Source organism: Sinohyriopsis cumingii, chromosome 14 (genome assembly GCF_028554795.1).
Source record: "Sinohyriopsis cumingii isolate HCF-2022 chromosome 14, ASM2855479v2, whole genome shotgun sequence".
Lineage (NCBI taxonomy): Eukaryota > Metazoa > Mollusca > Bivalvia > Unionida > Unionidae > Sinohyriopsis > Sinohyriopsis cumingii.
This window is the reverse complement of record NC_142974.1, coordinates 114,019,707-114,047,371: the sequence shown is the minus strand read 5'-3', so window position 1 is coordinate 114,047,371 and position 27,665 is coordinate 114,019,707. Positions and strand designations below refer to the sequence as shown.

Here is a 27,665-nt window from a genome sequence, read left to right as displayed (position 1 = left end):
TGTCATTCCATAATTCCTAGTAATCACATTTAATTGCTTCTCAAAACTGACTGATAACTTGAAGTTAGTTGCAATCATGTTCAGATAATGTTTTATTCATCCACTGACTGCCACAGATAGTGAAAACAAGTATTACATGGCTCAAGTCAAATATATCAATACAAAATTAAAAATTTACTTCACAAAAATTTGTCCCCAGCAACTTTCGCCAGTCAGGAAAAAATAACACCACTTTCAAAATTCTTTCACATTTTGCAATAAATGCAGAGTCTAGTGGAGGCCCAGCTATTTTATTGGAAATAACAATGTTTGCATATATTTATAGTCTCAAGACAACTTATGATGTTCAAACAATTTTTCACCTTCTCCAACAGTCTTCCAACTTTCAACAATTTTCTAGCAAATTTCGAAACATATGGTATTTAAGGCCTGTGAAAGTTCAAATCCGTAGCCAGAAATCCGGTGCATGAGCAAGGAAGCAACAAAGCATCTGAAACCTAAATTTGATGGGTATTTACAGCAGTACATAACAGCCAGGTTTAAGAGTCAATGTAGAAAGAAAAGGGTTTCTACTCTAATTTCAGATTTTAGTTACTTCTTTAATTTATTTAATATTCATTTTTGCAATCATTTTTATCACATTGATAATTTTGTTACTTAAAAATTTTTAAGATACAGATAGCTAATGCTGTAATTTCAGTATTTAAAGTAGAACTTCAATTTCTTATTATTTTAAAAGAACAATTTCTTCATTTCTAATGTTTCATCCAGTATCCATTTTCATGCATTTGAGATATTTATAAATATGACATTTAGTTTCTGTTCTTTGAAAAAAATTGTTTGCAAATCCCAGCTGTATAAATGTAAAAGAGTTCACCTTGACATCGCTATATGCTGCAGTGATAAAACTTTATTTGGGTGATCATTGGTGACTTCTGACCACATATCGTCCCTTTCTCATTAATCGTGTGTGGTCATTCAATGAGTCAAATTTCTCTTCACATACCACACTCTTGGTAATATGAATTGTGTATGGTCATTGAATGAGCCAATTTTCTTCTCATATACTATGATTTTAGTTATACAGATTGTGTGATCACTGGGTGAAAGGAATTATCTCCTCAAATCACACGTATTCAATTCAAAAAATATGTGTGTGATTATTGAATGTATCTAGTTCTCTTTCAAATATCACACTGTATTGGACTGAAAGTCTTGATTTGATGAACTAATTTGCGTTTGTAGGGTGAACATAATCTTCATCCCAATATCACATCCAACTTCATGTACTCTATGCCAGAAACAATCACAGGACAAGTTGTCTCCCTTCATCTATTGCAGTCCTATTAACTCCAGTGAACATTATCTACAAGAATTCTAAATGATAAAGTTGTGTTCTGCCCAAGAGTGTATAATATATAAATAAAGTGTTCTTAATAGTACCCCCTTTTCCATTGTCAGTAAGCAATAATAAACTAAGTAGAAATCAAGTCATACAGATAAATAAAGTTGGCGATATTTTCCCCTTCACACCAGTGACAAAAATCAACCATACAAGAAAAATACCCAAATGTCAGACCTGATGTCAAGTTAGCATCTCCACCACTGTGACATATTTCTGTGAATCTAGGTGACTGTTAAATATTCAGTTTATTGCTGTATAATTTATTTGAATCTTGCATCTTGAAAAAATGTGTATGGTATGCATAAAAATGTCTGACTCTGTCATTCTTTTAATCCACTTTATTGCATAAGGTGTCTTGTTTCCTTGTTTGTTGTGTCAAAAAGTGAAACAAAAGTAAAGTACCTAATGGTCAATAAACACTACAAGGCTTAATTGTCCTGTTTCTCCAAATAAGTTGCTACTGTTGTTATTATTATTTTTATAATTATTATTATTCTTATAATTATTATTATCTCTGTATAATTGATATGTCTACTAGACGATAGTAGACTAGTACAGTTCAAAAAAATCACATGCCTCTTAACCAAAGTAGCCCAAAAAGTGTAAAGGAACAAATAAACACTACAAAGCTTATTTTTCCCATTTCTCCAAATAAATTGTTATTATTATTATTATTATTATAATAACATAATCATTATATATTTCTGAGCACTCCTAGATGATAGTTGACTTGTACAGTTTGAAAAATCCCATGCACCGTATTCAAAGCAGCCAAAAAGTTGAAAGGAACAAAGATCAGATTTTGTCAGCATTAGCTACCACAGTGACTCCTGAAGAATGGTCCTTTATTCCAATTTCTTTGGAAAACTAAATAACTGGTTATGTTGTAACTCAAAGTAACTCAAACGAGAGAAAAAATTGCAAGAGTCAAATCCTTGATGGGGTCATTCCCAGTATTAATTTTCTTCCTTTTCCTTTTGCACCTTCTTAGTTAAAGGCACCAATTGCAGTGCTACTTGGAAAGGAATACTGCAAATTATGGTCATGCAAAATTATAATCAAATCAAATGCATAAATAACTTCTTTTGTACAATGACATTTTGCAAATGAAAAAGTCACTCTGTTAGTAAGAAAAGGACTGACACATTTTAAGAATGGCCAGGCAAGCATAAAATGGCATGGCACAAGGAAAGTGTATGTGATTATAGACAAAGATTGCCACCTACATCACACCCACTGAACATCGCCAAGGTACAAAAATAAAAGTGAGAACAAACTTACCATTTGCACATCATGCTGCATGGGATTTCTCACACCAGGGTTGTTATCAGCAGGAGCACCAGGTATAACAGTGTGGCCTCCATAACTACCCACCACATTCATCTGGTTCTAAAAATATAAAGACCAAATGGAGTGGTGAGCAGTTTGATTATAAATATACACTGCATCTCCAGCATTCTACCACATACCCTAAGATGATAATACATCTATAATCAAAACATTATTACTCATCTGGAATATAGTGTTAATACACTGACTTGTCAACATGTATATCTGATGATGATGACCACACTATTCACATAGTTTCACATCTGTCCATTAGCATGTATAACCAGCATTTATCAGGAATTCACAAAATTCTGTCAGATACTATATACAGCTTTAAGTCAGAAAATGCATTAAGTCCTCCAAAGTCATGGACCAATAAAGATTAAACACTTTCTGTAATTTTAAATCAAGACCATGACACATAACAATTTTCACACTTACTGATAACTTTAAATAAGAGTAATTTTCACAATATTCCCTTGCATGATACAGAAAGAAAAGAGCAATAACCAGATACCTGTAATACAAATCACTGTAGCAAGGTGATGTGTTGATACATGCATACTCAGCTAATGACCATGTAACCCATTTCATAGTGATCCATGACAAATTATGAGACTAGCTATACCAGTGATAATGAGTAAGACATTATATTTCAGCTGCAATATGAAATAACGGCAACTGTAACAAGAGACCCAAGAAGGTCTTATATTGTTAACTTGGCTTACATAACATGACAACTGATCATGTCATATGCAGACTTATCTACTATTGTCAGGACACAATAATAGTATAGGCTTCTTTACCAAGGTGGAGTAAAATCAAACTAGAATTTGGTTTCCAAAATAGTAGCCACCTATACAACAACTGTAACAAGAGACCAAAGAAGGTCTTATATTGCTAACCTGACTTAACATGACAGCTGATGATGTCAATATGCAAACTTATCTGCTATTGTCAGGGAACAAAATATAAACTCTCTCTCAAACTTTGCATCTGTTTGATTTACCTAATGTACTACTAAATCTACGCCTTCACTACAAAAAACTCATTTACCACCTCTGAATAAGCAGGATCGGGAATTTCCTTAGATAGAGAATGGTAACTAGCCCAGCCATTCAGATGCAGTGCATCTCACTAATAAGCACAGACTTCACTCGTTATAGGATCTGTCAAGAACAATACAAATATAGACTTCTTTACCAAGATGGAGTGCAAACAAAGTCCATGACCTTGATAATAAGATATTAGATGATTACTGCTTTAATATCTTGGTTCAAGATCTTGGTCACATAAGCCTATTTTCTAAGTTTGGCCAAATCCTATCAAAATTACAAACTTTTGCATGGTATAAATCTCACCCCATCTGGTTCTAGATTGGGTTAAAGTTGGCTTAAGATAAGCTAAATTGTGTCTTAAATGGTAACAAGCTAATCATATGCAAGGTTATCTTATTAACATGCGCTGATCTTACCCATTATTAATCTTATTTATGATCCAGAATCGATATAAATTATCAAAGTTCATCCTGCATTATGAATGTCAGTGTGGTAACATGGTGAGGCAATCAGATGAAATATAAACTCATTAATACTTGTTAATTTCACTATTTATTTAAATTAAGCTCTTGATGATATAAGCACATATTCCAAAACTGATTGTAACTGACTTAATCGCTATAAGCTCAGCCAATTAGATTTAAAAATACCTCATTAATAAGGATGAATCGTATTCATTAGTGAACTCATCCAAGCTCTTGTTGATACAAACCTATATTTCAAAGCAGATCAAAAGTGATCATAAATACAGTTTCCTTGGTGTTAACATAATCAAGAAATTATTCAAAATATCTTCATTAAAGGAGAGCAGAAACCAATTGAAATATAGAATAATAATAAAAGCACAATAGAAGAAAACCTTATTGTGAAGTATCATCTGCACCTGTAATGCCAATATTTTAATATTGGCATATCTTCTAGAGCTGAATTTCCACGTCTATTCAGTTACTTTCGGGATATGAACTAATAGTAGTGACTCCAGCATCCCATGTGTCAGTTGCCAGAGTAAAAGACAATGACATTTTCCATTTCTTACGGGTGTAATAGCACATTAAAAAAAGCCTGTGAACAACATCTTTTTCTTTTCCAAAAGATAAAGGCATAAAGAAAGTATGGATACATTATTACAAGCGAGTTGATTTCAAAACAACAACATACAGCGCTATGTGCTCACTACATGTTACGAGAAGGATTCTGAAAAAATGGCACACCAAGAATATGCAAATTCTAGGTCTAGACTAGAAGTTGGCACTGTTCCAGACATACAGCTGGATATTTTAAATCCCGGGAAAAGTGTTAAACCTGTGACTTACAAGAGCAGTGCTAAATAAATCTGATAGTCTGACACCTGGGGCCCCATTGCTTGTCAGGCTTGTCGAAACAAGAATTGTTTTCCTAAGGAAACTTTGATCGCGCTGGTGAAATGAGTAAATGTATTTTCAAGATGTTGACATAGATACTTTAACATGGCACAGTCTAAATCAAATCACCACTGTCCTAGGTGAAATTGAGATCTGATTTTAATTAAATGGAAGCTTTGCTAAAAATAAGATTTTAAACCTCTCGTGTTTTGAGAAAACACAATATTCAGTAATCTTTAAAAAAAAGAAAACAACTTTCAGTCTATGCCTGTTACATGTAGCATGTATAAAGGGTAATCTGTCATGATTGGAACTGATGTAAAACTATCCCTTGCGCAGGTTAAATTGCAGCAATTAAAAGAAAAGAGGTAAAAAGTTTGACATTAACTGGCTGACAATATAAATTGGAAGGAGGAGACTATTGACCCCACCCCTTTCCCCAATGTGCAAGCGCTCATGGGATGTGCAATTTCTCTATGTGATACACCTTATTATTCCCCCAGGACAAGTCTCTTTTCCATATTCTGGTCAGCTCTGGCTACACTGCAAAATAGCTAAAGTTTTGGTTTAAGTATGCAACAATAAAACCAGTGTGACTAATTAACAGTTAATCCTTATCCTTGCATTTACATGTATCTTGTGAAAAGGACTGCCCTTCTTATATAACTCAAAGAAACCATGTTCTACAGCATGTGTATGTAAGCACCAGCAATTGATTCCCAGCTAAACAATGCTTATTTTGTTGTAACTTACGATGCCTAGGACTTCATTTTAACAGTTCAGACCTGCAATCACAAGTTACTGTACATGTGGCAACTGTTTTTCGAATGTTCTATACCCCAGCTTATTTCTTTAAGTTTAAGTCATAATGCATGTAACACTATTTATTGAATAAAATATTTGTTCTGAAATAGTTCTTTAGGGGCACATACTGCATGGTATATTTTGTTTTATTCCTTCTTTTAATTTAATCATGGTAATTAAACTTTACATATAAGTTGGAGGAATGTCAAGTGTTAACTGGCCGAGTTTCTTTGGCGGAAATGGAGATGTGATTTTGTTTGCAGAGAAAATTTTACAGCACTCACAGAGATCATTCATTTAAGCTAATTGGTGATAAATTTATTCTTTTAACTTTATTTACTATATTACTGTTGTAGTTGTTTAAAAACATCTGAGATTTACATGAATAATGTTTAATCTTAACGTTCTATTTACTGAAGAAAAAACTGTTGTGTGATATTAATTATTTTGTCCAATGCCAGATTTAGACGTGTGTGTGTGTGTGTTTGTGTGATTTGGATTTTTAATGTAGTTTTAACAATTGTTCAGTCATATTGCTACGATGTCTGCAGTGTGGCAGTTTAGACATAGCGAGGCCCTAAGCTATGGGAAGCTGCAGAGGCCATATCTGGCATAAAATAAAATTGAGGCCCCTTCAGACTGTGAGTTTAGACATAGCGAGGCCCTAAGCCATGGGAAGCTGCAGAGGTCATATTTGGTATAAAATAAAATTGAAAGGCCCCTTCAGACTGAGTTTAGACTGTGAGGCCCTAAGCTATGGGAAGCTGCAGAGGCCATATTTGGTATCAAATAAAATTGAGAGGTCCCTTCAGACTGTGAGTATAGACTGTGAGGCCCTAAGCTATGGGAAGCTGCAGAGGCCATATCTGGCATAAAATAAAATTGAGGCCCCTTCAGACTGTGAGTTTAGACTGTGAGGCCCTAAGCTATGGGAAGCTGCAGAGGCCATATTTGGTATAAAATAAAATTGAGAGGCCCCTTCAGACTGTGAGTTTAGACTGTGAGGCCCTAAGCTATGGGAAGCTGCAGAGGCCATATTTGGTATCAAATAAAATTGAGAGGCCCCTTCAGACTGTGCGTTTAGACATAGCGAGGCCCTAAGCTATGGGAAGCTGCAGAGGCCATATTTGGTATCAAATAAAATTGAGGCCCCTTCAGACTGTGCGTTTAGACTGTGAGGCCCTAAGCTATAGCTTGTTTAGCTTATGCCTAAATCCGGCACTGATTTCATCACAATATTCACAAGTGATAAAAATAGAATATGGCATCTGTGGATTGCATACGTTATATCTATTTATGTATGGTTTGTTTTACTTTTCTTCTGATAATTGAAAATTGACAGACATAATGTAATAATGGGGACTTATCTGCGAAAAACTGGGAGATTTTATGAGATCCAGAGTTAGATGAAGAAATACCCCAAAACTCGGAAGGTTTTTCTCCTGGCTTGAGAGTTGACAGGCATGAACTGTCCAGGCTTGTGGAATTTTGGTCAGGGTTTGAGTTTATTTAAGTCACCTGAGCCTAAACTTTTTTTATTTGAGCACTGATCAGTACAACTTTTGAATGTGCAACCCAAATCTGGCCTATTCCTGTCTGTCTCAATCGCCATGCTTATGTTTGTATTCAAGGACTGGATAGAATTGCGTCACGGGACCACGTGATCTGTCGTCTCATGAAAACTTGGAAAAGCTCGTCAATTTAGGGAATCGTGGTATCCTCCATGCAATATAATCACTTCCTCCTTACAATATTTAATTTATAAACATTACAGTCTAATTAAAATCTGTTGAGAATTACCTACGAAAAAAGGAAAAGTATTATTTCTGATCTCCTTTCATATGCCTGCTTCTGGTTTATTATCAAATATGAATAAGATACAAGCATGCATTTAAAGAAACCTGAAACCAAATTTACACTAAACATATGTTTTCAAGCACAGTTACAAAGTCAGCCATTTCCATGCAAAGTAACTCTATTACCATGCAAGTGAATCTCACTGGTTTTGGAAGCCCATCTAAAATCTTGATCATACAAGTCAAACTTAAAGTCTACAGTCTGACTCCACATCCCCGTTTGTTTCTAGCCCCCTAACAATTTCAAAAATGATAATGTTTAATGTGATAAAAAGTGCACAGAACTAAGTCAGTTGAATCACTGATTAATAATTTTTAACCTGACTGTGGCCAGAATGGCACTAATGCTGCATCCCCTGCACCATTTCATGCTTAACGGACTTTCCATACTAACAGGGCGCCATATTGTGTACACTACAGGCTAGTTTGTTTCCATCAGACACCATAATAACGTAGTTCATCCTGTTTGGTAACTGCTGAATAATTGCGTAAATTACATAACGTTGAGAATTTGGAATTATATCCCTCTGCATATATGAACATATAAATTAAACCGTTTGTTAAATCCACATTAAAAGCAAATTTGTAGTTGTCATTATTTTCCTTTGCTTGATTCGATATTGTAAATATCGGAAGCAGACAACTTATGTATGTACATCTGTAGTCATGATAAACCCCTTTGCTAAAACTAGACTTGTCCAGAAACTGGAAATGGATCCAAACATGTCCGTCTATTACACTGAAAACTTCCGTTAATCATGAAGCGCGCATAAGATGACAATGTTAGGGCCACTCTACTCAGAGTCAGGTTAGTAACTATAAATCAATGAATGAACTGACTAAGTTCCTTGCACTTTTTATCACATCAAAGTTTTCCATTATTTAAATTGATAAGGGGGTACAAACAAACAAGTTTGTATTATCAGACTATATCAAGATTACGTCATTTAAGAAAGAGCATTCCAGAGGTTAGTCAATGAAACACAATATTAAGTGTGTATCTCATTACTGAACTCTTTCTCAGATTTTGATATATTGTAAGTTTCATTAAAATCAGATTAGACAATTATATGCTTCCCAGAACAGTAACAATCTCAGCCAATCAGTGACTAATCTTGCGACTACCTTAATAGTATGGAAAAGGTTTGGTCATTATTAAACACATTCAAATTTGTAATGTATAAGCATATATTCCAGGTCTGATCAAATCCAATAATATATTTGGTCTCCAGAGTGGAGACACTGCTAGCCAATGAGATAACCTTATTAATATATGTGGTTCATGTGTATTATCAAATTGACCATTCTGGTGGCCTAGATGGCTACAGTGTCAGCCTGGGATGCGGGAGATCATCACATTAAAAGCCATATAAAATCTCTCTCAAACTGATAACCCCTGCCATTTTTCATGTGTGTAACTTAATCTGATGTTGATCAGCAAATTCCACAGGTCAACTGATCTCAGTTGATTACAAAATTTCATGATGTCACCATTTTAAGCATAGGAAGCCCACACCATGCTATACAGTAGTTCGGTAGCTGATTCGTATGTGATATGCTATCCTCATTTTGCATCTGATATGATGCTGTACTCGGCCTAACACTGATGAGTATTTTACTTAAAAGGCATAACTAATATCCATTAATTTTTAAATGTCTGTGCCCTATTCTTACAATTAATTTTGAAATCCGCAACAGATGTGTCTGTCTTCAACCCAAGCTCACCCTTCAATGTATTCCAGCGATCCAACTGATCACCAATATTCAACGAGTTCCATTTTTATCTAACATATACTTTATTCTCAGATCTCCTTTAAAAAGCCTGCCTCCTCTCTTCATTCACTCAGATCAATTTGCATGCCAATTGTGTGAACGCTGTTATTAGATTAGTTGCTAACAAAAATTTTGTTGGACTGTGTAGCATCATTACTTTTGAAGTACAGTCCAAAAAGAATGGAATAACGAACAACTTCATTTGACTGAGCTAAGGTGTGGCAACTCTTAATCCTAAATATTTTAATGTTATTTAAACCTAACATCTTGATTATTTCAAGCAACACTATGTTAGATAACAACATTCTAATAACAGGCACATCAAAGTTAAACAACTGTGTTGGTTTGGGTTTGGAGTCTCAGGCGCAGCATTATGGTCATATGAAACAGCTTGCCAGAAGCTTCCAGTAAGATAGTAGTTCTGAGCTTTCTGACCTAACAATGAACCTGAACTCAAAACAACAGCTAGTTCTACTCCTTGGAAGTGTATCAACATTCTAATAACATGCACATCCAGTTTATTCATATCCACACTCTCTCCATATAATAATTTCAAAACAAACACCGGATCTCCAGGAAAGTAAAAAAAAACAACAGTGGATTGTCAGAGGCTATTGCACTATGTGTTCTCTGCAGAACAACAAAGCAAAAAACTATCAACACCTGGTGACACCTGATGACATCAAGTGGAGGTAATGGGCAAGAGTTACTGCCCCTTGTCTCTTTCAGAATTTACAGGATATGACATTTTTCATCTTTTAGTAGGACTGGATCCATGACGTAGCTGGCTAATATTCATAAGGAGAAACTATATTCAAGATTATATTAGGAAGTAAATCCAAAATCATTCCATATAATATCACAAGGACTCCATTATTAATAATAATGACGAATTATGCAAGGTCCATAATGCCATAATGCCAGCATGTAACTAACGATACCTTCATCCTCACAATATAAACATTTTTCTCTCACTTACCCACTCTTCCTACACTTTTCAATATAAACTGTCCTTTTCCTTGAAGATGTATCAACATTCTAATAGTATGTACATCCAAGTTATTCATACTCAGTCCCCTTCCACTACTCAACAACTATTCCTACCCCTTGGAAAATATCAACACTTTAATAACTTGCACATCCAATTCATTTATACACAATCCCTATCACATTAATAATTAAGATAAGTCAATGTCCATAGTGCTAGCAGGTAGCTAATACTAACTTGATCCTCACAACATAAACATCTTACTTTCAACAACAGGGAAACACTGCAGAGTAAAAGAAGACAATGCTACTTATTCTAAATGTGTATATTCTGTTCCATAAAGTTGCATATTTAAGTTCAAATATATACATCTGTATACCAAGAGGAATAGCAACATTACAGTGTTTTCTGAAACAAACCTTTGTGTCATTTTCATCAAATTCCATCCTTTCCACAGCTTGCCTCTGACCTTCCACCTTGAGTCCAGACGAGTCTGAAAAATACAATATAAGCAGGCATTAACAAACAAAGCGTTTGTTAGAATAAAAATACTAATAATTTTAAAACTTTCTTTAAAGAGATTTACTCATATAGTCAAAATACATTCTTCACTGAAGCTTGAAACTGTGGAACATATAACATCATGCAAAGTTAAAATAATTACAATTTAGATATAAATTATTTCATTATCATGAATACTAAATTATATTTATGTATGATCACTTAAGAATGCCTTTTCCTTAAATACATAGTTTTTTTATTGAGGAGGGAATGGTGGCTGCTGTGTTAAACTGATTTTAATAATGTAATAATTACCTGTCACTGCTGAATTGCTTACCTGTTCCAGGACACATGTCCCAAAGTCCTATTCCATACTTAAAACCTCCCGCTATATGCAACATACTAAAACATGTTACAGTTTGATCTCCACATCGTAGGTTCATGAAGGATACTCCTCATGAATCTGAATTGTACCCACACTAATGTCAGACCATTAAAGTGAGCTTTTAGCAGGGAATTTTATAATAATGGCTGGCTAATGCTATATAATTAAAATTACTTTTACCATCCACCCCCAGAAAACTAAATTTTATTAGCAGCAATAAAATTCCTGCAAGGATTCTTATAATAATGAAGATGGATGCCATACATGCACACTTCAACACTTAAGGAGTGAAAGGTTCCAAATCTTCATGTGACCATGGGGGATATTCTTAAGTTTCACTGACATCAAAGTGCAACTGTACCATCTGAAGAAGAGCCAATACATGGTATTGTGGTTTATATGGCAGAAGAAAGATGTTTGATCATCTCTTTTATAAGTATGCCGACTCATTGCCACGTCCCAAACAGAGTTTGTCAATAACTTCAAAATAGACCCTTCATATCCACTTGGTACAAGACAAATATGTGGGATGAGTCATTTGTGCAACATTTTGAGCCCACAGTTCCCCCTGTTCTATATAATTATTATAATCCAACAAATATAATCAAAATGGCAAAGCAAGTGTTTATTAGTTATTCAGTTTCCACAGCAGATACACCAGAAGGGTGGTGGAATTATGATTGAACAAATGGACTTAATGTTCAAGGATAGGCAAGCAAGGCAAACATGGCTGATCATGAATTGTTTCTAATAAAATAAATTTCCTGCAGATTGTATATGCAATGGAACCCCTCTGGTGGCTTAAGTGGTTGGGTTCTCTGCCTTGGATTTGGGAGGTGGTGGGTTCAAACCCCAGCCAAGCCACACCAAAGACTTCTAAAAATGGTACTAACAGGTGCCTCGCTTGGCACTCAGTATTAAGAGGTTATTGTTAAGACTGTTAGGCCTAGTGTCAGGATAATGTGACTAAGTGAAGTATGATACTACATGTCTGTGGCATGATGTTCCAGTGTTTTCCAGTACTAGGCATCACAGTAAACTGCCACAATGTAGACAGCAAGGCAATACGACTGAAGAATTGATTAAGCTATGTTAAAAAGCCCAATCATACACACACATGCAATGGAAGAATATTTCATATAACTGTATCAGAGAAACTGCAACGTATTAAACTACACTGTTCTTTGTTTTTAATAGTGTAAGTCCTATGAAACATTTCTACTAAGTATGATCAAAATAAACAGTTAAAAATATTTACCTAATGGCGGCTATAGAAGCTATGCCAATAATAATAGTGCCACAGCATACACTATTGCACCAAAGCATCTACTGTGATACATTCCCTGCAAGTTTTAATCAAAGTTACCTTTCTGATTAAGGGAAGTTTAAAACAGGATTTCTACAAGATCCATGTAGAGATGACACCACTGAGACACTGGAGATGCCATACATACAATCTTGACAGAGCATGTCCTAAGAATAATCTTGATTATTATCACAAATGACTCAGCCATTCTTGAGAAGAAGTTGAAAAAATATATTTTTTATATAACTACCTGGACCAGTGAGATTAATAGCCAGAAAAGCTACCTGGACCAGTGAGATTAATAGTCAGAAAAACTACCTGGACCAGTGAGATTAATAGTTAGAAAAGCTACCTGGACCAGTGAGATTAATAGTTAGAAAAGCTACCTGGACCAGTGAGATTAATAGTTAGAAAAGCTACCTGGACCAGTGAGATTAATAGTTAGAAAAGCTGCCTTGACCAATGAGACTTGTACAAAAAGTTGCATATGAAATTCTCTCTTGATGGGACCATCCACTGAGGAGTGATAACAAGATTTGTGAGAAGGCCACTGAGGTAGCCGTACTGGATTTTCCGATAAAGATGATTTTTGTTTAAGACCAACTAGACATCATGCAAAGCATTATGGCATAAATTATATTTCAATACAGGATTCCTGCCACAAAAGTAGAAACAGATTATACACCATTTTCCAGACCAAACTATAAAAATGTCCAGACCTAACCATGTGACAAGTTTATTGACCTTATGAAAGCAACAAGGGATCCATTTTCCAGAATTTTTGGAATAAATAAAAATGGATAGTTTTCTGCATAATTTGGTGTGCCGAGTCTAAATTTGAATGCATATCCATGATATCTTTATAGATGAATTCTCGGGAAGCATTGAAACACATGCACCATCCATCATTTTTAATACTGGTCTTGGTCACTTGTTGCAAAATCTTGACCTCATGTTATTTCAAGTTGATCTGCATATTTCTTACATACGGGTACATATAAATGTAGGGTGACGATTCTTCTTTAAGTATAAATAGACTTTTCTTGTGTTCCAGGTATGTCGAAAGCCTTTCTGTACATTTTTATCGAGTGACCTCCCCCTTCACTTTGATATGAAAAATTGTATTCTTGAGTCATTCATATGTTGAAATTATATGTTGCTCTAAATTATGTGTTATGCATAATTTTTGTAAACAGGATTCAAAACTGAACTCATCTTTATGATATTGTTTCAAGTAAATTCATAACATATCCACCATCCACCATTTTAATATTGGTCTTTGGTCACTATTTGCAAAAGCTTCACTGCTTGTTATTTCAAGCTGAAATTTGCATATTCCTTGCATATGATAATATATAAATGTTGTGAACATTCAGCTTTAATAATAAATTTACTTTTTCATTGTTTCTTTTGTACTTCTGAAGCCTTTCTGCATCTTGTTTATGTGACTTCTCACAATCAATGCTTTCATAAAATTCCTTAATGACAAATCAAATACAAATTGAAATTATATCTTACTCAAGAGCGCATAAGCATTACACTATTCTTGTACATATATGTGGTGATCTGAAATGACAATTAAGTAAACAGAAATTGACACTTTCCAATTAAATTATGATATGATAGTCTTGGTTTTATACCGTTAAAATTAATAACAAAAAATAAGCAAACAGAAAAATAATTCACATTGAATACTCCCACAATTCTACAAAGTATGTCGGTCAAATGGAAAAAATTCCTCATTTTCTCTTTCATACTGTTCAGGTTTTCCACTAATTTATTATTACAGTAAATCTGCATTTATATGGTTTAAATTGTGAATGTTACAACATAAAACTCTGGATGTCGATATTTTTTTCTTTCTTAATAATTATGATGAATTTTGAGCAATACCATACAGTTCATAGAGTAGTATTAAATTGTGAAATCAGATAGTGCAAGAGAAGGAACTGGTACTGTGATCTTATGAAATATTTATGATTTTTTTATTTTTTAAATAAAGTGATATGTACAGATTGAGTGTTTGTTCTTTATAATGTCAATATTCAGAATAGATTGATATTCACAATAAATGCCATGAATTGGTTTTCTTTCCTTCAAAATAATTTAAATTGTATCTCTTTTTGCTTATACTGAACATGAAAATTTTAAATTAAATAAGCTCACCAATGCCTCTAGATATCTCCCTTCAATTGTAATTACAAGTCTGAAACAAACCTTGAAAATACATTACACACAAAAAACCGTACCAAATTTTTTAAAATACATTTAGTATTTAAAAATATGAAGCACGTGTGTATCATATGATTCCTTGGTAAAAATGTTCTCTTTGTCATAAAATGGGATTTTGTGTGTTTCTGAAATCAATGTATGCAGTACTATTGCAATTATTGACATTTTTACGGACCCACATGCCAGGAAGAGTTAATGTTCAGTCTATTTTGCTGATGTGCCAATATTTGATGAATCACCATGTCTTTAGATGAAATCACAGTATTTCCAAAACAGCTACTAAATCCTAAAGTTATAGCATGTTGTACTGGAAAGAATAATAGAAATAAATAATTCAGGTCATGTCAACTGAATTGGACACAATTATTTGTCACCACGACTACTGTTTATTCTAGGAGAAATAATTTTCAGTTAAACATCCCTTATATGAAAAACCAAGGTGCAGTTTCATAACCAGAATGAGGGTCACAAAATCATTTTTAAATCACTCTTTGTCAACAAGGTCAAGTACTTTAGCAGCTAGCCAATCAGGAATAAGGTTAGTTTTCTGTGATAAAAATCACGACTGGTACTTGTATCTCATCAACATGTTAACTTCTACACATAAACTAAGCAATATGTTTGCCTATAATGACCACTTTGTAAAGAAAAAACTCACAAACATAAAGAAAGTTAGTATTTAATGTTATTTACTAAATGAACTAACACTCTATAATCATGAAAATTAACACATGTAATATATATGTGTGTATGTGTGTGAACACACACACACGCACACTGGCATATAAATATATTTATTTATTAATAAACTTACCTATTGGTTCTAGTGACTCATAATGGTGTTCCCAGATATGTCCAAGGAGAATTGGATCTCCCTGAAAATTATCCTGGCCAACAACCCATGCGATAATGTCATCACTGCCTGAGGAAGGCGAGCTTGTCACAATCATAATATCTCTCTGTAATGTCCTAGCCATTGCAACCACTAATACGTGGTCTGCCCATTCGCCATTCGTTGCCATTCTTGCACAGTACTCCTTAAAACTCTCATTGCACATGAATTCAGCAAAGTTTATGTTGCCAGCAGACACCTGTGTAGTTAAAAAAAAGATTTCTTAGTCTGATCAGTTTGGTCTATGAAATTGATATCCACATTCTTAATAACTCTAGAAGTTATACCGTCCCACAATGATTTGTGTCTGGTATTTTCTTTAATCTTAGTCAGAAGAAAAATTGATACCCTGTCAGTTAGAAACAAATACACTGTCAGTTAGAAACAAATACCAGGTCAGTGTCATGTCAAGATTAATGTGATATTGTCATTAGTCAGATGAAAACCTGATACCTGATCAGTTGGAAACAAATACCAGGTCACTATGATGTCAAGATTAATGTAATATTGTCATGAAGCTGCTCAATATGTCCTGAATTTGACCCCACATGAAAATTGTACAAAATTAATGTTTGTGCTTGATGCAAACATCTAAGTCAGCAAGTTTCTTATCAACACATTATAATTCCATACTGGAGTCACAAACAAAGCATGTAATTCAAAATACTCCAACTCAGACTATATATTAATGCCAGGTTTGTGTTATGTGATACATAAATGAAATTACTTTGTGATTACATCATTGAATATTTATTTCCCTGCTTTCTATGTAATTTTATATGAAAAAGGAATACTGTGGTAGGTTTTATTTTTGTGGGTCTCAGTTTTGAAGGATTTCTAAAGTAACACATCTTGAGGGAACTTAAATTCATGATTTTGCCTCCAAGAACTTAAATTTTGTGATTTTGCCTATTTAAGTATGCATATTTATATGCAATTAATTTTATGGATTAACCTCTAAAACTTCCCAAAATCAAAAGTACAAAGACAAAAACTATGATGACAAGAAACAGCAGTTGCTTTGATGATTAAAAGCTACCACAATATGAACACCTGTCAAGATCAATCCCTTACATTCAAAATCAAAGGGAGACAATGCAACAACATGCTAATCAGTAACACACCTGTCCAGGGTCTCTTTTTTTAAAAAACACCTTATATAAAGATGCAACATCAATTAATTTCTGATGACCATGGCATTATCACGTCGGTTTAAGAATGGTAAAATTCAACTCAAATTCCAGTTTGCATGGATGTCATCATTCCATATCTAAACCAAATGCAAGACCATCTGTCCCTTGCACCATATAGTTAGAACATCTGACGCAGCCAGAAATTGGTGGGCAGCCCTTCTTTACCATGTGTGGCTAATTTTTATCAGTGTCTTTAATTTCATAACACAGGAAATCTGCTTATTTTAGAAAGATTTTCCCCTGAAGGAGACAAGAAGGCAGTTTGGTTTTGGAGTTTTAGTACAACAAATATATACAGCAAATGAAGCTCAGTAGTGTAATGATATCAATTTGTGAATTTCATTCTTTGGTACAAAAAAAATCAAACCAATCAAGCTTTTATGCTTATCAAATTAAGAAAAGTTCAACATTGACTGCACCCATCTGATCAAGTATGCTACTAGATCAGTATCAAAAGGAAACAGCAGACATAGGGAATGAAGTCTGAATACACACATGTAGATATGTGTGTGTGTGTGTGTGTGTGTGTGTGTCAGACCTGCCAACCCTGACAAGAATGTCTCAGTAAGGCAGCTGGGGTCTTTTTGTCAGAAAGTTTTACCAGAGTTCAATAAGGTGTAGCAAAATATCATAAGCTTCTAAAAGTTTAAAGGTATGGTATTCAAAACCAGTAGCGACAGTAAACATTATGTTCAACTGAAAAGTATGTAAAGTACGCGTAGACCTTATTTACCACTAGTACAGCTGTACAAACTTCAGTTGCATACCATATGCAGTTCAATGGCTTGTTGCTATCTCTCAACTTGACATAATTCTTGGAATGTTTTTCTTTCTCCCATTTCACACGAGAACTGCAATCATATCTCCTTTCAAGAGACATACTCAAACTGACACATGATGTCCAATAAACGAAACTATGTCCCTACCCTAGCTGCTTTTCTTCACAAGAATCTCAATATACCTTTTTATACTTCTGTGCTTATTAACACTTTTTAATAGGCTTACTTTCCCCTCGTCTTTAGGACACATGGCAATAATTATATGGAAAATGGGAATCAGCCTGGAAATGTGTGAACATAAAATAGAGCATATATGGGTTTGGCTGTCCATGATTGGTTAATAATGTAAGTTATGTTTTAGGAAAAAGAATCTTTTGAGAGCTTAACCTAGTTGTAAGTGAAAAAAAAGAACTAGAGACAGTTTTATTGATGGAATTTCAGTCCTTTAACAGTCTTAAGTTTGGAACATTCATTACTAAAATTAGCACCTGACTCTTTGGTGCGTAATTGAAAGTGTATGTTTCAAACTCATGCAGGTCCAGAAAATGGTGAGGCTCATATCCTTGCCTCTACACAGAAGCTAATGTCCAGGTTTCTTCTATACTGATAAATATTGATTTGATCATGAGCACTCATAAATATTAAGTTATTGAATTTTTAATATGGTGTTTGCATAGGTTTACTAAGGGAACTGAATTAGTACCATGAGTCCTTCAACATTCGTCACTTGCTGGTCATCTATTTTAAAATAGTCTATAATCAACAGTTTGATCATGCAGACACTTTGCAAGAAAAGTATATGCAGTTTATAACATCTGAGGTACTGTTGTATAGTTAGTCTGGTTCCCTGAGTAATTCCACTAATCTGGATCCATATCAAACACAGATGAATAAATTATGCTTATTTTTCAGCAACAACCAGTTTTCCATAATTTCTGCTTTTCTTACATAAGTCTGTATTTAAGGACCATTCTAATAACATTACAGCAAAATCATAAGGATATAATATATATATATATATATATATATATATATATATATATATATATATATATATATATATATGCATCCTTTCTCCTAGTCATATTTTATAATCTAGATAGTAATTTACATATGGAAATGATTTTTAAAAAATAATGACTTTCATATTTCAGCTTCATGGTATGGACACTATAGAACTGTTCTTACCTGCAGTACTTGATTAGCTTTCAAGAAGGCAACAGCATCCTGGCGTAATTGTTGTGGAGATATTTGTATTGGACAGTTTAGTCGCTGAAGCTGACTGGACACAGCCTCAAAGAAGCAGTTCCCATTACCAGGAGTTTCTCTATGAAATCGCAGACCCACAGTTTGACAGTTTCTTTCCAAAGTAGATCGGCTAGAAAGGGCACCTTGTGTCGATTTGTGTAGAAGCTGGTACAACAATTTAGGATCAGCACAAGTCACTCCTGCAAACAAAAAATGCTTGCATTCTTACTGCTGGCCATAAATAAATCCATATACAGATTCATACGTCCTTGAACGTTTTCTAAACTTAACTAATTGATTGGGTAACTATGTCCATGCAGTAATTAACATCAAGCCAAATTATGTTTGTGTGTGTGATTAGGATTTTTAATGTAGCTTTAAGAATTATTCAGGCATATTGGTACCATGTCTGCAGTGTGGCAGTTTATAGTGATGTCTAGCACTGGGGCATCATGCTGCAGACATGTAGTATGATGTCCCACCCAGTCACATTATTCTGACACCAGGCCGACCAGTCCTAACACTAACCTTTTAGTGCCGAGCGCCAAGCGAGGCAACTGTTAGTACCATTTGTATAAGTCTTTGGCATGACTCTGTCGGGGTTCAAACCCTTGACCTCCCGCTTCTGAGGTGGACGCTCTAACAACTAGGCCACCGGAGCGGTCCCCAAATTATGTTAGTCTAAAACTGGATGTATGTTTACCGTACCAATTAAAAGCATATCAAAAGCAGTGAATCACACTACCAACCCCAGTCAGCAGTTAACATTTAACGTATGAATCAACTAACTCAGGTGTACTAGTGAGAACAAGCTTTTCAAAATGTCCATCAATTCAGCCCTTCTGAATGTCAGATTGGCACCGTTTTCATCTAGGGCCAACTAGATTGGCATCGTTTTCATTTAGGGCCAACTAGACATAATAAAAAGTGTTTCAGCCAAATTCCCATTTAAGACCATTGTCCTTTATGCAGGTGCCTTAACATTTTAAATGTGGGTGCCTTAGTAGCCATATTTTTAAAATGGCCCCCATACTGTCTGAGATCTCCACCATTTTCACATGCAACCAACTAGACATCCTAAGACTTTTTCTAAGTGAAACCCCAATATTGGTATGACAGTTACTTTAGGAGCATGAACGATAAGAAAGTTAACAAACAATGAATACTGTGATAGCCATATTGGATGTCCAAGTGGCTCCATCATTTTCACAGGGCCCAGAGTGGCCAACTGGTCTAAAGCACTCACTGTTATGGATCGCTGCCATCTCACCTCTGTCTGTGTGGGTTCGAGTCTAGGATTAAGCCAATATATGTATGTGAGAAAGCTTTCCAGTAGCTTCTCGTGGGTCAGTGGTTATTACCAGGGTTTTCCCGATATCTTCCTCCACCATTTATACTGGCCACCATGTATAGCCTATCTTGTGCTGAAAAATGGCATTAAACCCTATAACAATATAACAACAACCATCATTTTCACCGAAAACTCACTTGACCATGCATGCACAGGGTACAGTCAATATAAGCGATGTTTTTAAAGCCACGCCATATGCTGTAAATTAAAAGGTAACATCTGTTCATTCCCGCAGGCCATATTTTGCCCACCCTGAACCAGACAATGCCATGAATGTATCTGTGCAGCTTGGATACAATCCCTCCAACAGTTTAGGAGTAGTAATAACAAACTTGTTCTAATACAAAATGTATCCTGGATTAAAAACCAATGCATAATCTTTTCTGGTTGATGACAAAATGGAGCTAAAAATGAAAGCTCTCAAATGACAAAAAAAAAATTCTAGAGGGAAATGGTTGATATGATGCTCAACATGAATTTAAAACCCAATACAATTGGTGAGGCTTACAACAACATCTGTGTGATCTTGAGTTGTGAGCTCCTTGTTTCTTTGGTTTATTTCGTACAAAATAAGTTAGAAAATACAAACACATATAAATGCATAGAAAATAACTATACATTTCTTTTAAAAATAATCATATGTATTAGTTTGTAACAATTTATTGGCATGGTAAGTGAACAAGAATTGGTAAAGCTATAATGTGACCTGATTTTTAAGTGTTACCAATTACAATTCATAATCCTGGTACATGTAGTACTTAAGACAATTCTGCATAATCTATATACAGGTCAATTCAGTAAAATCTATTGACTTATAGATTTTATAAAAATGTATTTTGAATCAATCACTGGTGAGCCTTTGCACACTTTGCTAGCTTCCACATCAACCAAAATAGATATGTCCTGAGTGAATATCTTTATTATAGATGGTAAACTTATTTTCTTTTATAAATGTTATTGACTGACTATAAAATGACCGAGTCAAAGTCTGATATTTCATGTACTGTAATGAGATTCTACGTAATGCATGGTGACAAATTATGATTAAAACAAAAATTGTTCTGCAGTTTCTAATTTCTAAATGAAGACTCAAAAAGTAGCGTTCTACTGGTTATACTGCAGGGTTTGAACCTCAAGTGGTTATGCTGCAGGGTTTGAAACTCAACTGGATATCCTGCAAGGTCTGAAACTCAACTGGTTATACTGCAAGGTTTGAAACTCAACTGGCTATACTGCAGGGTTTGAAACTCAACTGGTTATACTGCAGGGTTTTAAACTCATCTGGTTATACTGCAGGGTTTTAAACTCATCTGGTTATACTGCAGGGTTTTAAACTCATCTGGTTATACAGCAAGGCTCTCTATATCACTTTCCCTGTGTCTTTCAATCAAACCATACATCACTCAATTACTCTACTTAAACACAAAGTTCACCATCATTGCCTTCACATCTGTCAGTGACATAAACACACACACTTGTTCTCTCCCAATAATTTGCCAGATTTATGAAACTGAAGTTTTTTGCCACTGCCTCTAACATCCATCAGCCTCGATTACCCTTTTTATACAAGTATGCAATTCTTTATCACTCCCTCGTCAGCCTGTGATACTCACATGCATTCTCTCTCTCTCTCTCTCTCACTAACTCACTAGTATTACTTGATTTTTGGGCCAGTTAAGTATGATAACATTTTGACTGGCAAGATTAACTCTGCAACTGCCTAGTAATTCTCAAAGTAACTAGCTTTTTGCAGGAAGCTCCTATAATTGGTCCACTACACAATAGAATTTTTACTTTTTCTCAGTTTTTCCTTCCTGGGACAAGGTTCATTTGATTAGCCATTACAACTGTTTATATGATTTCATTTGAGATTGATTTGTAATGGGGCTTAAGATATATACAATTAATGACTAACTATTGGAGAGTCTATGGAAGTAAATGTACAAGATAACCAGTGAAAATATTTGTCATGCAAGTATTTTACATGGTTTGTCAATCCTTCAGTCCTCTCACGAGCAAGCATAAACAACTATACATGTAGCTGATTGCAGGTATCAGATTTTTATCTGAAATGGTGCATGCAGCCCAATGGCTGTGCCCAATATTATTTAGCATCAACCAAATGCTGAGGGGGGAAGTCAGGACCTGTAAATGTAATGTACATGACTTGTAATGTGCACTTAGATACATAAGAGAATGGGATGTTTTCTTCATATGCATTGATCTATAATGGGGATGAAAATATGCAGTTATACCTTTTATCAGTTACTGTTGGAGATTGGGTGGGTATAAAAATAAATGGGAGAAATAATCGCAGAAAATATTGTATTGTTTACCCAGACATTTCGTCTTCACATGAATATAAAATATATACATGTTGTTGACTGCATTATGACATATTGCAATGAACGGATTTTTGTCATAATGCATGCAGCCAATGGAACTTGCCCGTTCTATTTTAGTGCAACTATATTCCTCTAGAGTACGTGCTTTGAAAATTGGATGATGCAGGTGTTTTATAATAAGAGCTTAAAAGCAGCGAAAATTTCAAGAAAACCATGACTGCAAGGCACTTATGCTTTTGAAAAAGAGGACGGAGGTGAAATATTTGTTAAATTACTGTTTCTTGTAAACTGTTATTTATAGCATAGGACATAGTACTGTAACAATTCACTGAGCATGGTTCCAGTTTCGCAGTGGCAGTTGCATAGGTTACTTGTAACTTTGATATCGGACAATGTCTTGTAAAAGAATCAATAAATGTTTCTTTTTAATTTTCTCAGAATTTCCTTTAGAAAGGGTTTGTGACCATATTGGTTAAATAAATGTTAATTTGCTAGATTGTATTCATGTGATATTTCTCCATGAGTTATGCATTGATACGTTACTGTGTTTTGAATGGATATGTGTCGTTTTTCGGTCATCTTGCGATTGTGAAGTGATAAAAGAGAAAAGATGACTCGAGCGGATGGTTGGGGTCACACTTGCATTCCTTGTGTTCATATATAGTACCGATGTGATTTCGTCTTCTCTGAGATTTCATTGTACCTTATTGATTAAATGTCAGACTCCTGTACTTTTAGCTTGCTCTCACATGTTTCTTGCTCAGTCTTGAGATTGGTGCATATTAAATAGAAACATCAACCACCTTCCTCTCTGCTGTGCTGTTCTTACTGTCTTTGCCAATAAAGCTGAACCAGTTTAATATATGGTAGATTCTTCCTATTAAAGCAATGCAATCAAATGGTCCTTACAGTTTGTATCCCATCATAAATGCGAATGCCAATATGAGTGGGTTTTCTTTTCAAGGTGTGGGTAGCCTCTCTGTTCTGCTACTCACTGATATCTCCCACATATTCAAACTTATAAACAAAATTCTGGAACAGAAATTGTTCATGTTATTACCTAACCTTCCTTCCAAAGTAATCTATTTACTGTACATTAAAGACCGCCTTTAACATGTGACTATGAACTGGATTAGCAACCACAGCTATTATTACATGTCACAATGCAAGTGGGATTTGCAGTACAATTTTTAATTTGCATCAGACACAATATGAAGACATGATTGTGTTGTACAACAATTTATAATGAACATGGCTTAATGGAAAATGACAGCATTAAAAGATTATACTATCACTGACTTATCTGTGCAAGTAAATCCTTGGCCACCCAAACTCTGTGACATGTTACCAAACTCAGTTAATGCACTGATCATTGACCCAGCTGGACCCTTGAAAACTCAACTGTTGTTGAATATGATTAAGAGATGGTTAATCAAGGATCAGCATATATGATAGTACCATCCACTGAAGAACAACCAAGTTATGATGTACTCAAGGACTTCACAGAAGCTGTTGCAATGTCAAAGACATCTTTGTCATTCACAATTGGATTCTTTTCTGAATCAATAAAGCCCCCTCCAATGATGGCCTTGATCTAGGTGCAAGTAATCTTGTTGGGTATAATGATGTGATTCTTACACACAAAGACATCCCTATGTGAATATTATTTTCTGCAGTCGACACAAAAATTAATATGGGATCTATTTGTCACAATGTTAACCACATGCATGTCAAGTGATCAGACACAACTGCAACATATCGATGACATTTAATGGTCTTCACATGCATGGTACTGCAAAAAGTCATTAGATTCGGATGTGGCTGACCTATAAATGACCGATGAGTTTTAGAATATGTCTCCATGGGAAGTTTAGTACCCACAGAGTTTACTCACAGCTGACTTAACCAGAACTTCCAGTTCCATCAGGAAAACATATTTTGTTGCCTTTGGATAAAGCAATTTAACCATTATATATATATATATATATATATATATATATATATATATATATATATATATATATATATATAGTAATAAAATCCGCAAGTGATGCTATAGCAGAGACTGCTGAATCATGCTACAATACTGCTTGTGATCCACTGGAACTTCTTCACAAGCACACAGGTACATGTAAACGTATCAAATACATGTTACAGTCGCAAAATACCTCAGAGGAAGACCTCACCTTCAACATCCAATGAACGCCTGCAAAACTGACCATGCCAACAAGAGAAATTGTAGTCAAGACTGAAAACCAGAGATAAAGTAAAGCAAACTGCAAAACTCATCAAAGCAATGATTGCAACAGAAACAGAACAATTTGTCCAAATCACATGCAAGTGGAATGGTTTTCATGATTGTTGAGCTATATAGATGTTTTACACAAAATCAATGCTGTCATGTGCATTGCCTCAATGATTGATTAATGTTGTAATTTTATGGTTTAACACCATTTATCTGTGCTAGACAGGTTATTTATGGTGATCATTATAAAAAAGAACCAAGAAGAAACCCTGGTAAGATCTCCAACCCATGAGAAGCTACAAGCAACTTTGTCACATACCCACTTTGGCCTAGTCTGGGGATTTGAATCCATGGAGACAGGTAAGATGGCAGTGATCGGCAAAGGCAAGAAAATTGGACCACTTGGCTAGCCTACTAGAAGTCCCTCCTGAATGACTAAAGTTTGAATCCTCACCCACAATTTATGATGTGACTTCCTCTATAATAATCACCTTGCAGGAATTCCACACACTTAAGATCACACCAGCATCGCTGAGTGTGTATTAAAGTTGGCTTAATATCTGATCATGATCATTCAAGTATCTTCTCTCAAACAATTCATTTGTGTTTTTGGTGGCTGAGGGTGTAAATTTTGACCGTTGCAAATGACACAGAATAAGATTTGATGAACAATTTTATTAATGATTGGTATAAACTCTTAAATAAATGTCCACTTCAAGCTGTGTCATTTCAGTTAAATCTGCACTGTATATGACTGACATCACATGGCCAAGATTTATAAAAATTCCCACTGACCTGATTATATTAATACAAGTCCTGTGAACTAGTAAGTCTTACACACGGAATCTTGAGTGTCTTGATAATATATTGTGCCTGATATTGTCAGAGTTACCTCAATGATTCATGTTAATCTGTCTTGTGATGACATCAGTGACATAAGGAGATTTGATGAACAATTTTATTAATGATTGGTATAAACTCTTAAATAAATGTCCACGTCAAGCTGTGTCATTTCAGTTAAATCTGCACTGTATATGACTGACATCACACGGCCAAGATTTATAAAAATACCCACTGACCTGATTATATTAATACAAGTCCTGTGAACTAGTAAGTCTTACACACGGAATATTGAGTGTCTTGATAATATATTGTGCCTGATATTGTCAGAGTTACCTCAATGATTCATGTTAATCTGTCTTGTGATGACATCAGTGGCCATCACAAAGTGGACATTCTGCAAGCGTAGCCTCTCAGGGTCTTATATTGTTCAGGTTTTCCACAAATGTGGAGCCAGATGATCTGCTGGCAATTACACCCATGGCACCTCTGCATTTTCTATTTAAATGCTGGACCAGGATAGGCATGTGCTGGACTTATGCAGGCAGACCCAGATGACAGAAATGTATATTAGAGATTGACTTGACATTTAAACACAGAACAGCTCACACTATGTTTTGGAATCACAAGCATTGCGGTGGGTTTGAGTAAGATTGGAAAGGGTGAAGAAGGAAAAACTCTACCATCAATCCACACATTCTAATGGAGTTGCCGCAGTGGCTTGCAGAGAAGTGCTCTGCACACCACACTTTCTTGTTGAGTCATCGCAGATGACTACCATGGAGTGAACGTGGTCTCATCACATCGGAGTGGTTTACTGTGTATGCCTCCTGCAAGCATGCTCTTTAGAGGTCCACAGGGAGACAGAGATGGAAAGAGATAGTGACAGTGACAGAAGAAGAGAGAGAGAGAGAGAGGGATGGGGAAAGAGAGATAGAGATAGTCACCACTTTATCTACATCATTATACCGGGTATGATGATTATGCACATTACCTAGTTTAATTAAGATAATGTGACTGTAACCGATATCATGCCAAATCAAATTTTAGTTAATTTTAACATAGCCACAATGCATAGAAAACTGTACCTATACCATTGTACAGCTTTTCATTTAGAAAAGGCAGTTCAACGCTTTTAATTTGTTCAAAGAAATCTAAACAAACTTGTGCATTGCGTTGATGAGGCCTTGTTGAAGTGAACATTTATCCTAATTTAAACATGAAAAGTAATCCCCTGAGTTATAGACTATTAAATTCCAGATAACTGCCATTTCTATTGATAAAAAAGCATACAACACAACAGATAACACTGAAATTACACTCAAATGTGAACCATATATTTAGTCCTTAAACAGTAACGACCCAGTCATGAGGCTGAATATACATGTATAGTTCATGGACTTGTCATGGTTCCAATGTTTTTTTCAAAAATAATACCAGGTTTTTTCCACACTTTCTCCAGGAAAGAAATTAATTTTTCAAGGTTCATGTATGACCATTGATGGAATTAAAGAACCTTTCAGCTTAGATAATGTGCATTTTTCAAATACAAAATTTCATGACTCCCACAACATCTGATAGAGACATATGTAATAAACACACTGTTTTAATATAAAACTGTATTTCTATATGCTAAAAATAACGGTCACATTATACACACACCAGGCCGACCAATGGATACAAATTTACTGGCTTTTATTGTGTATTGTTCATTAATAATAGGATTAACCGCTCCAGTGGCCTAGTGGTTAGATCATCCACCTCAAATGCAGGA

General features: G+C 35.0%; 1 protein-coding gene across 1 annotated transcript in view; it reads right to left on the bottom strand.

Moving 5' to 3' along the window:
* LOC149784636 (uncharacterized) overlaps positions 1-27,665 on the bottom strand; it is a 129,816-nt gene that overhangs the window by 59,337 nt on the left and 42,814 nt on the right. Inside the window, exons 5-8 of the mRNA XM_089932694.1 lie at positions 19,051-19,310; positions 15,813-16,089; positions 10,994-11,067; positions 2,687-2,794 (exon numbers count right to left, since the gene is read on the bottom strand). Coding sequence (XP_089788820.1) covers positions 2,687-2,794; positions 10,994-11,067; positions 15,813-16,089; positions 19,051-19,310 — 719 coding nt within the window. The remainder of the gene's footprint in view (positions 1-2,686; positions 2,795-10,993; positions 11,068-15,812; positions 16,090-19,050; positions 19,311-27,665) is intronic.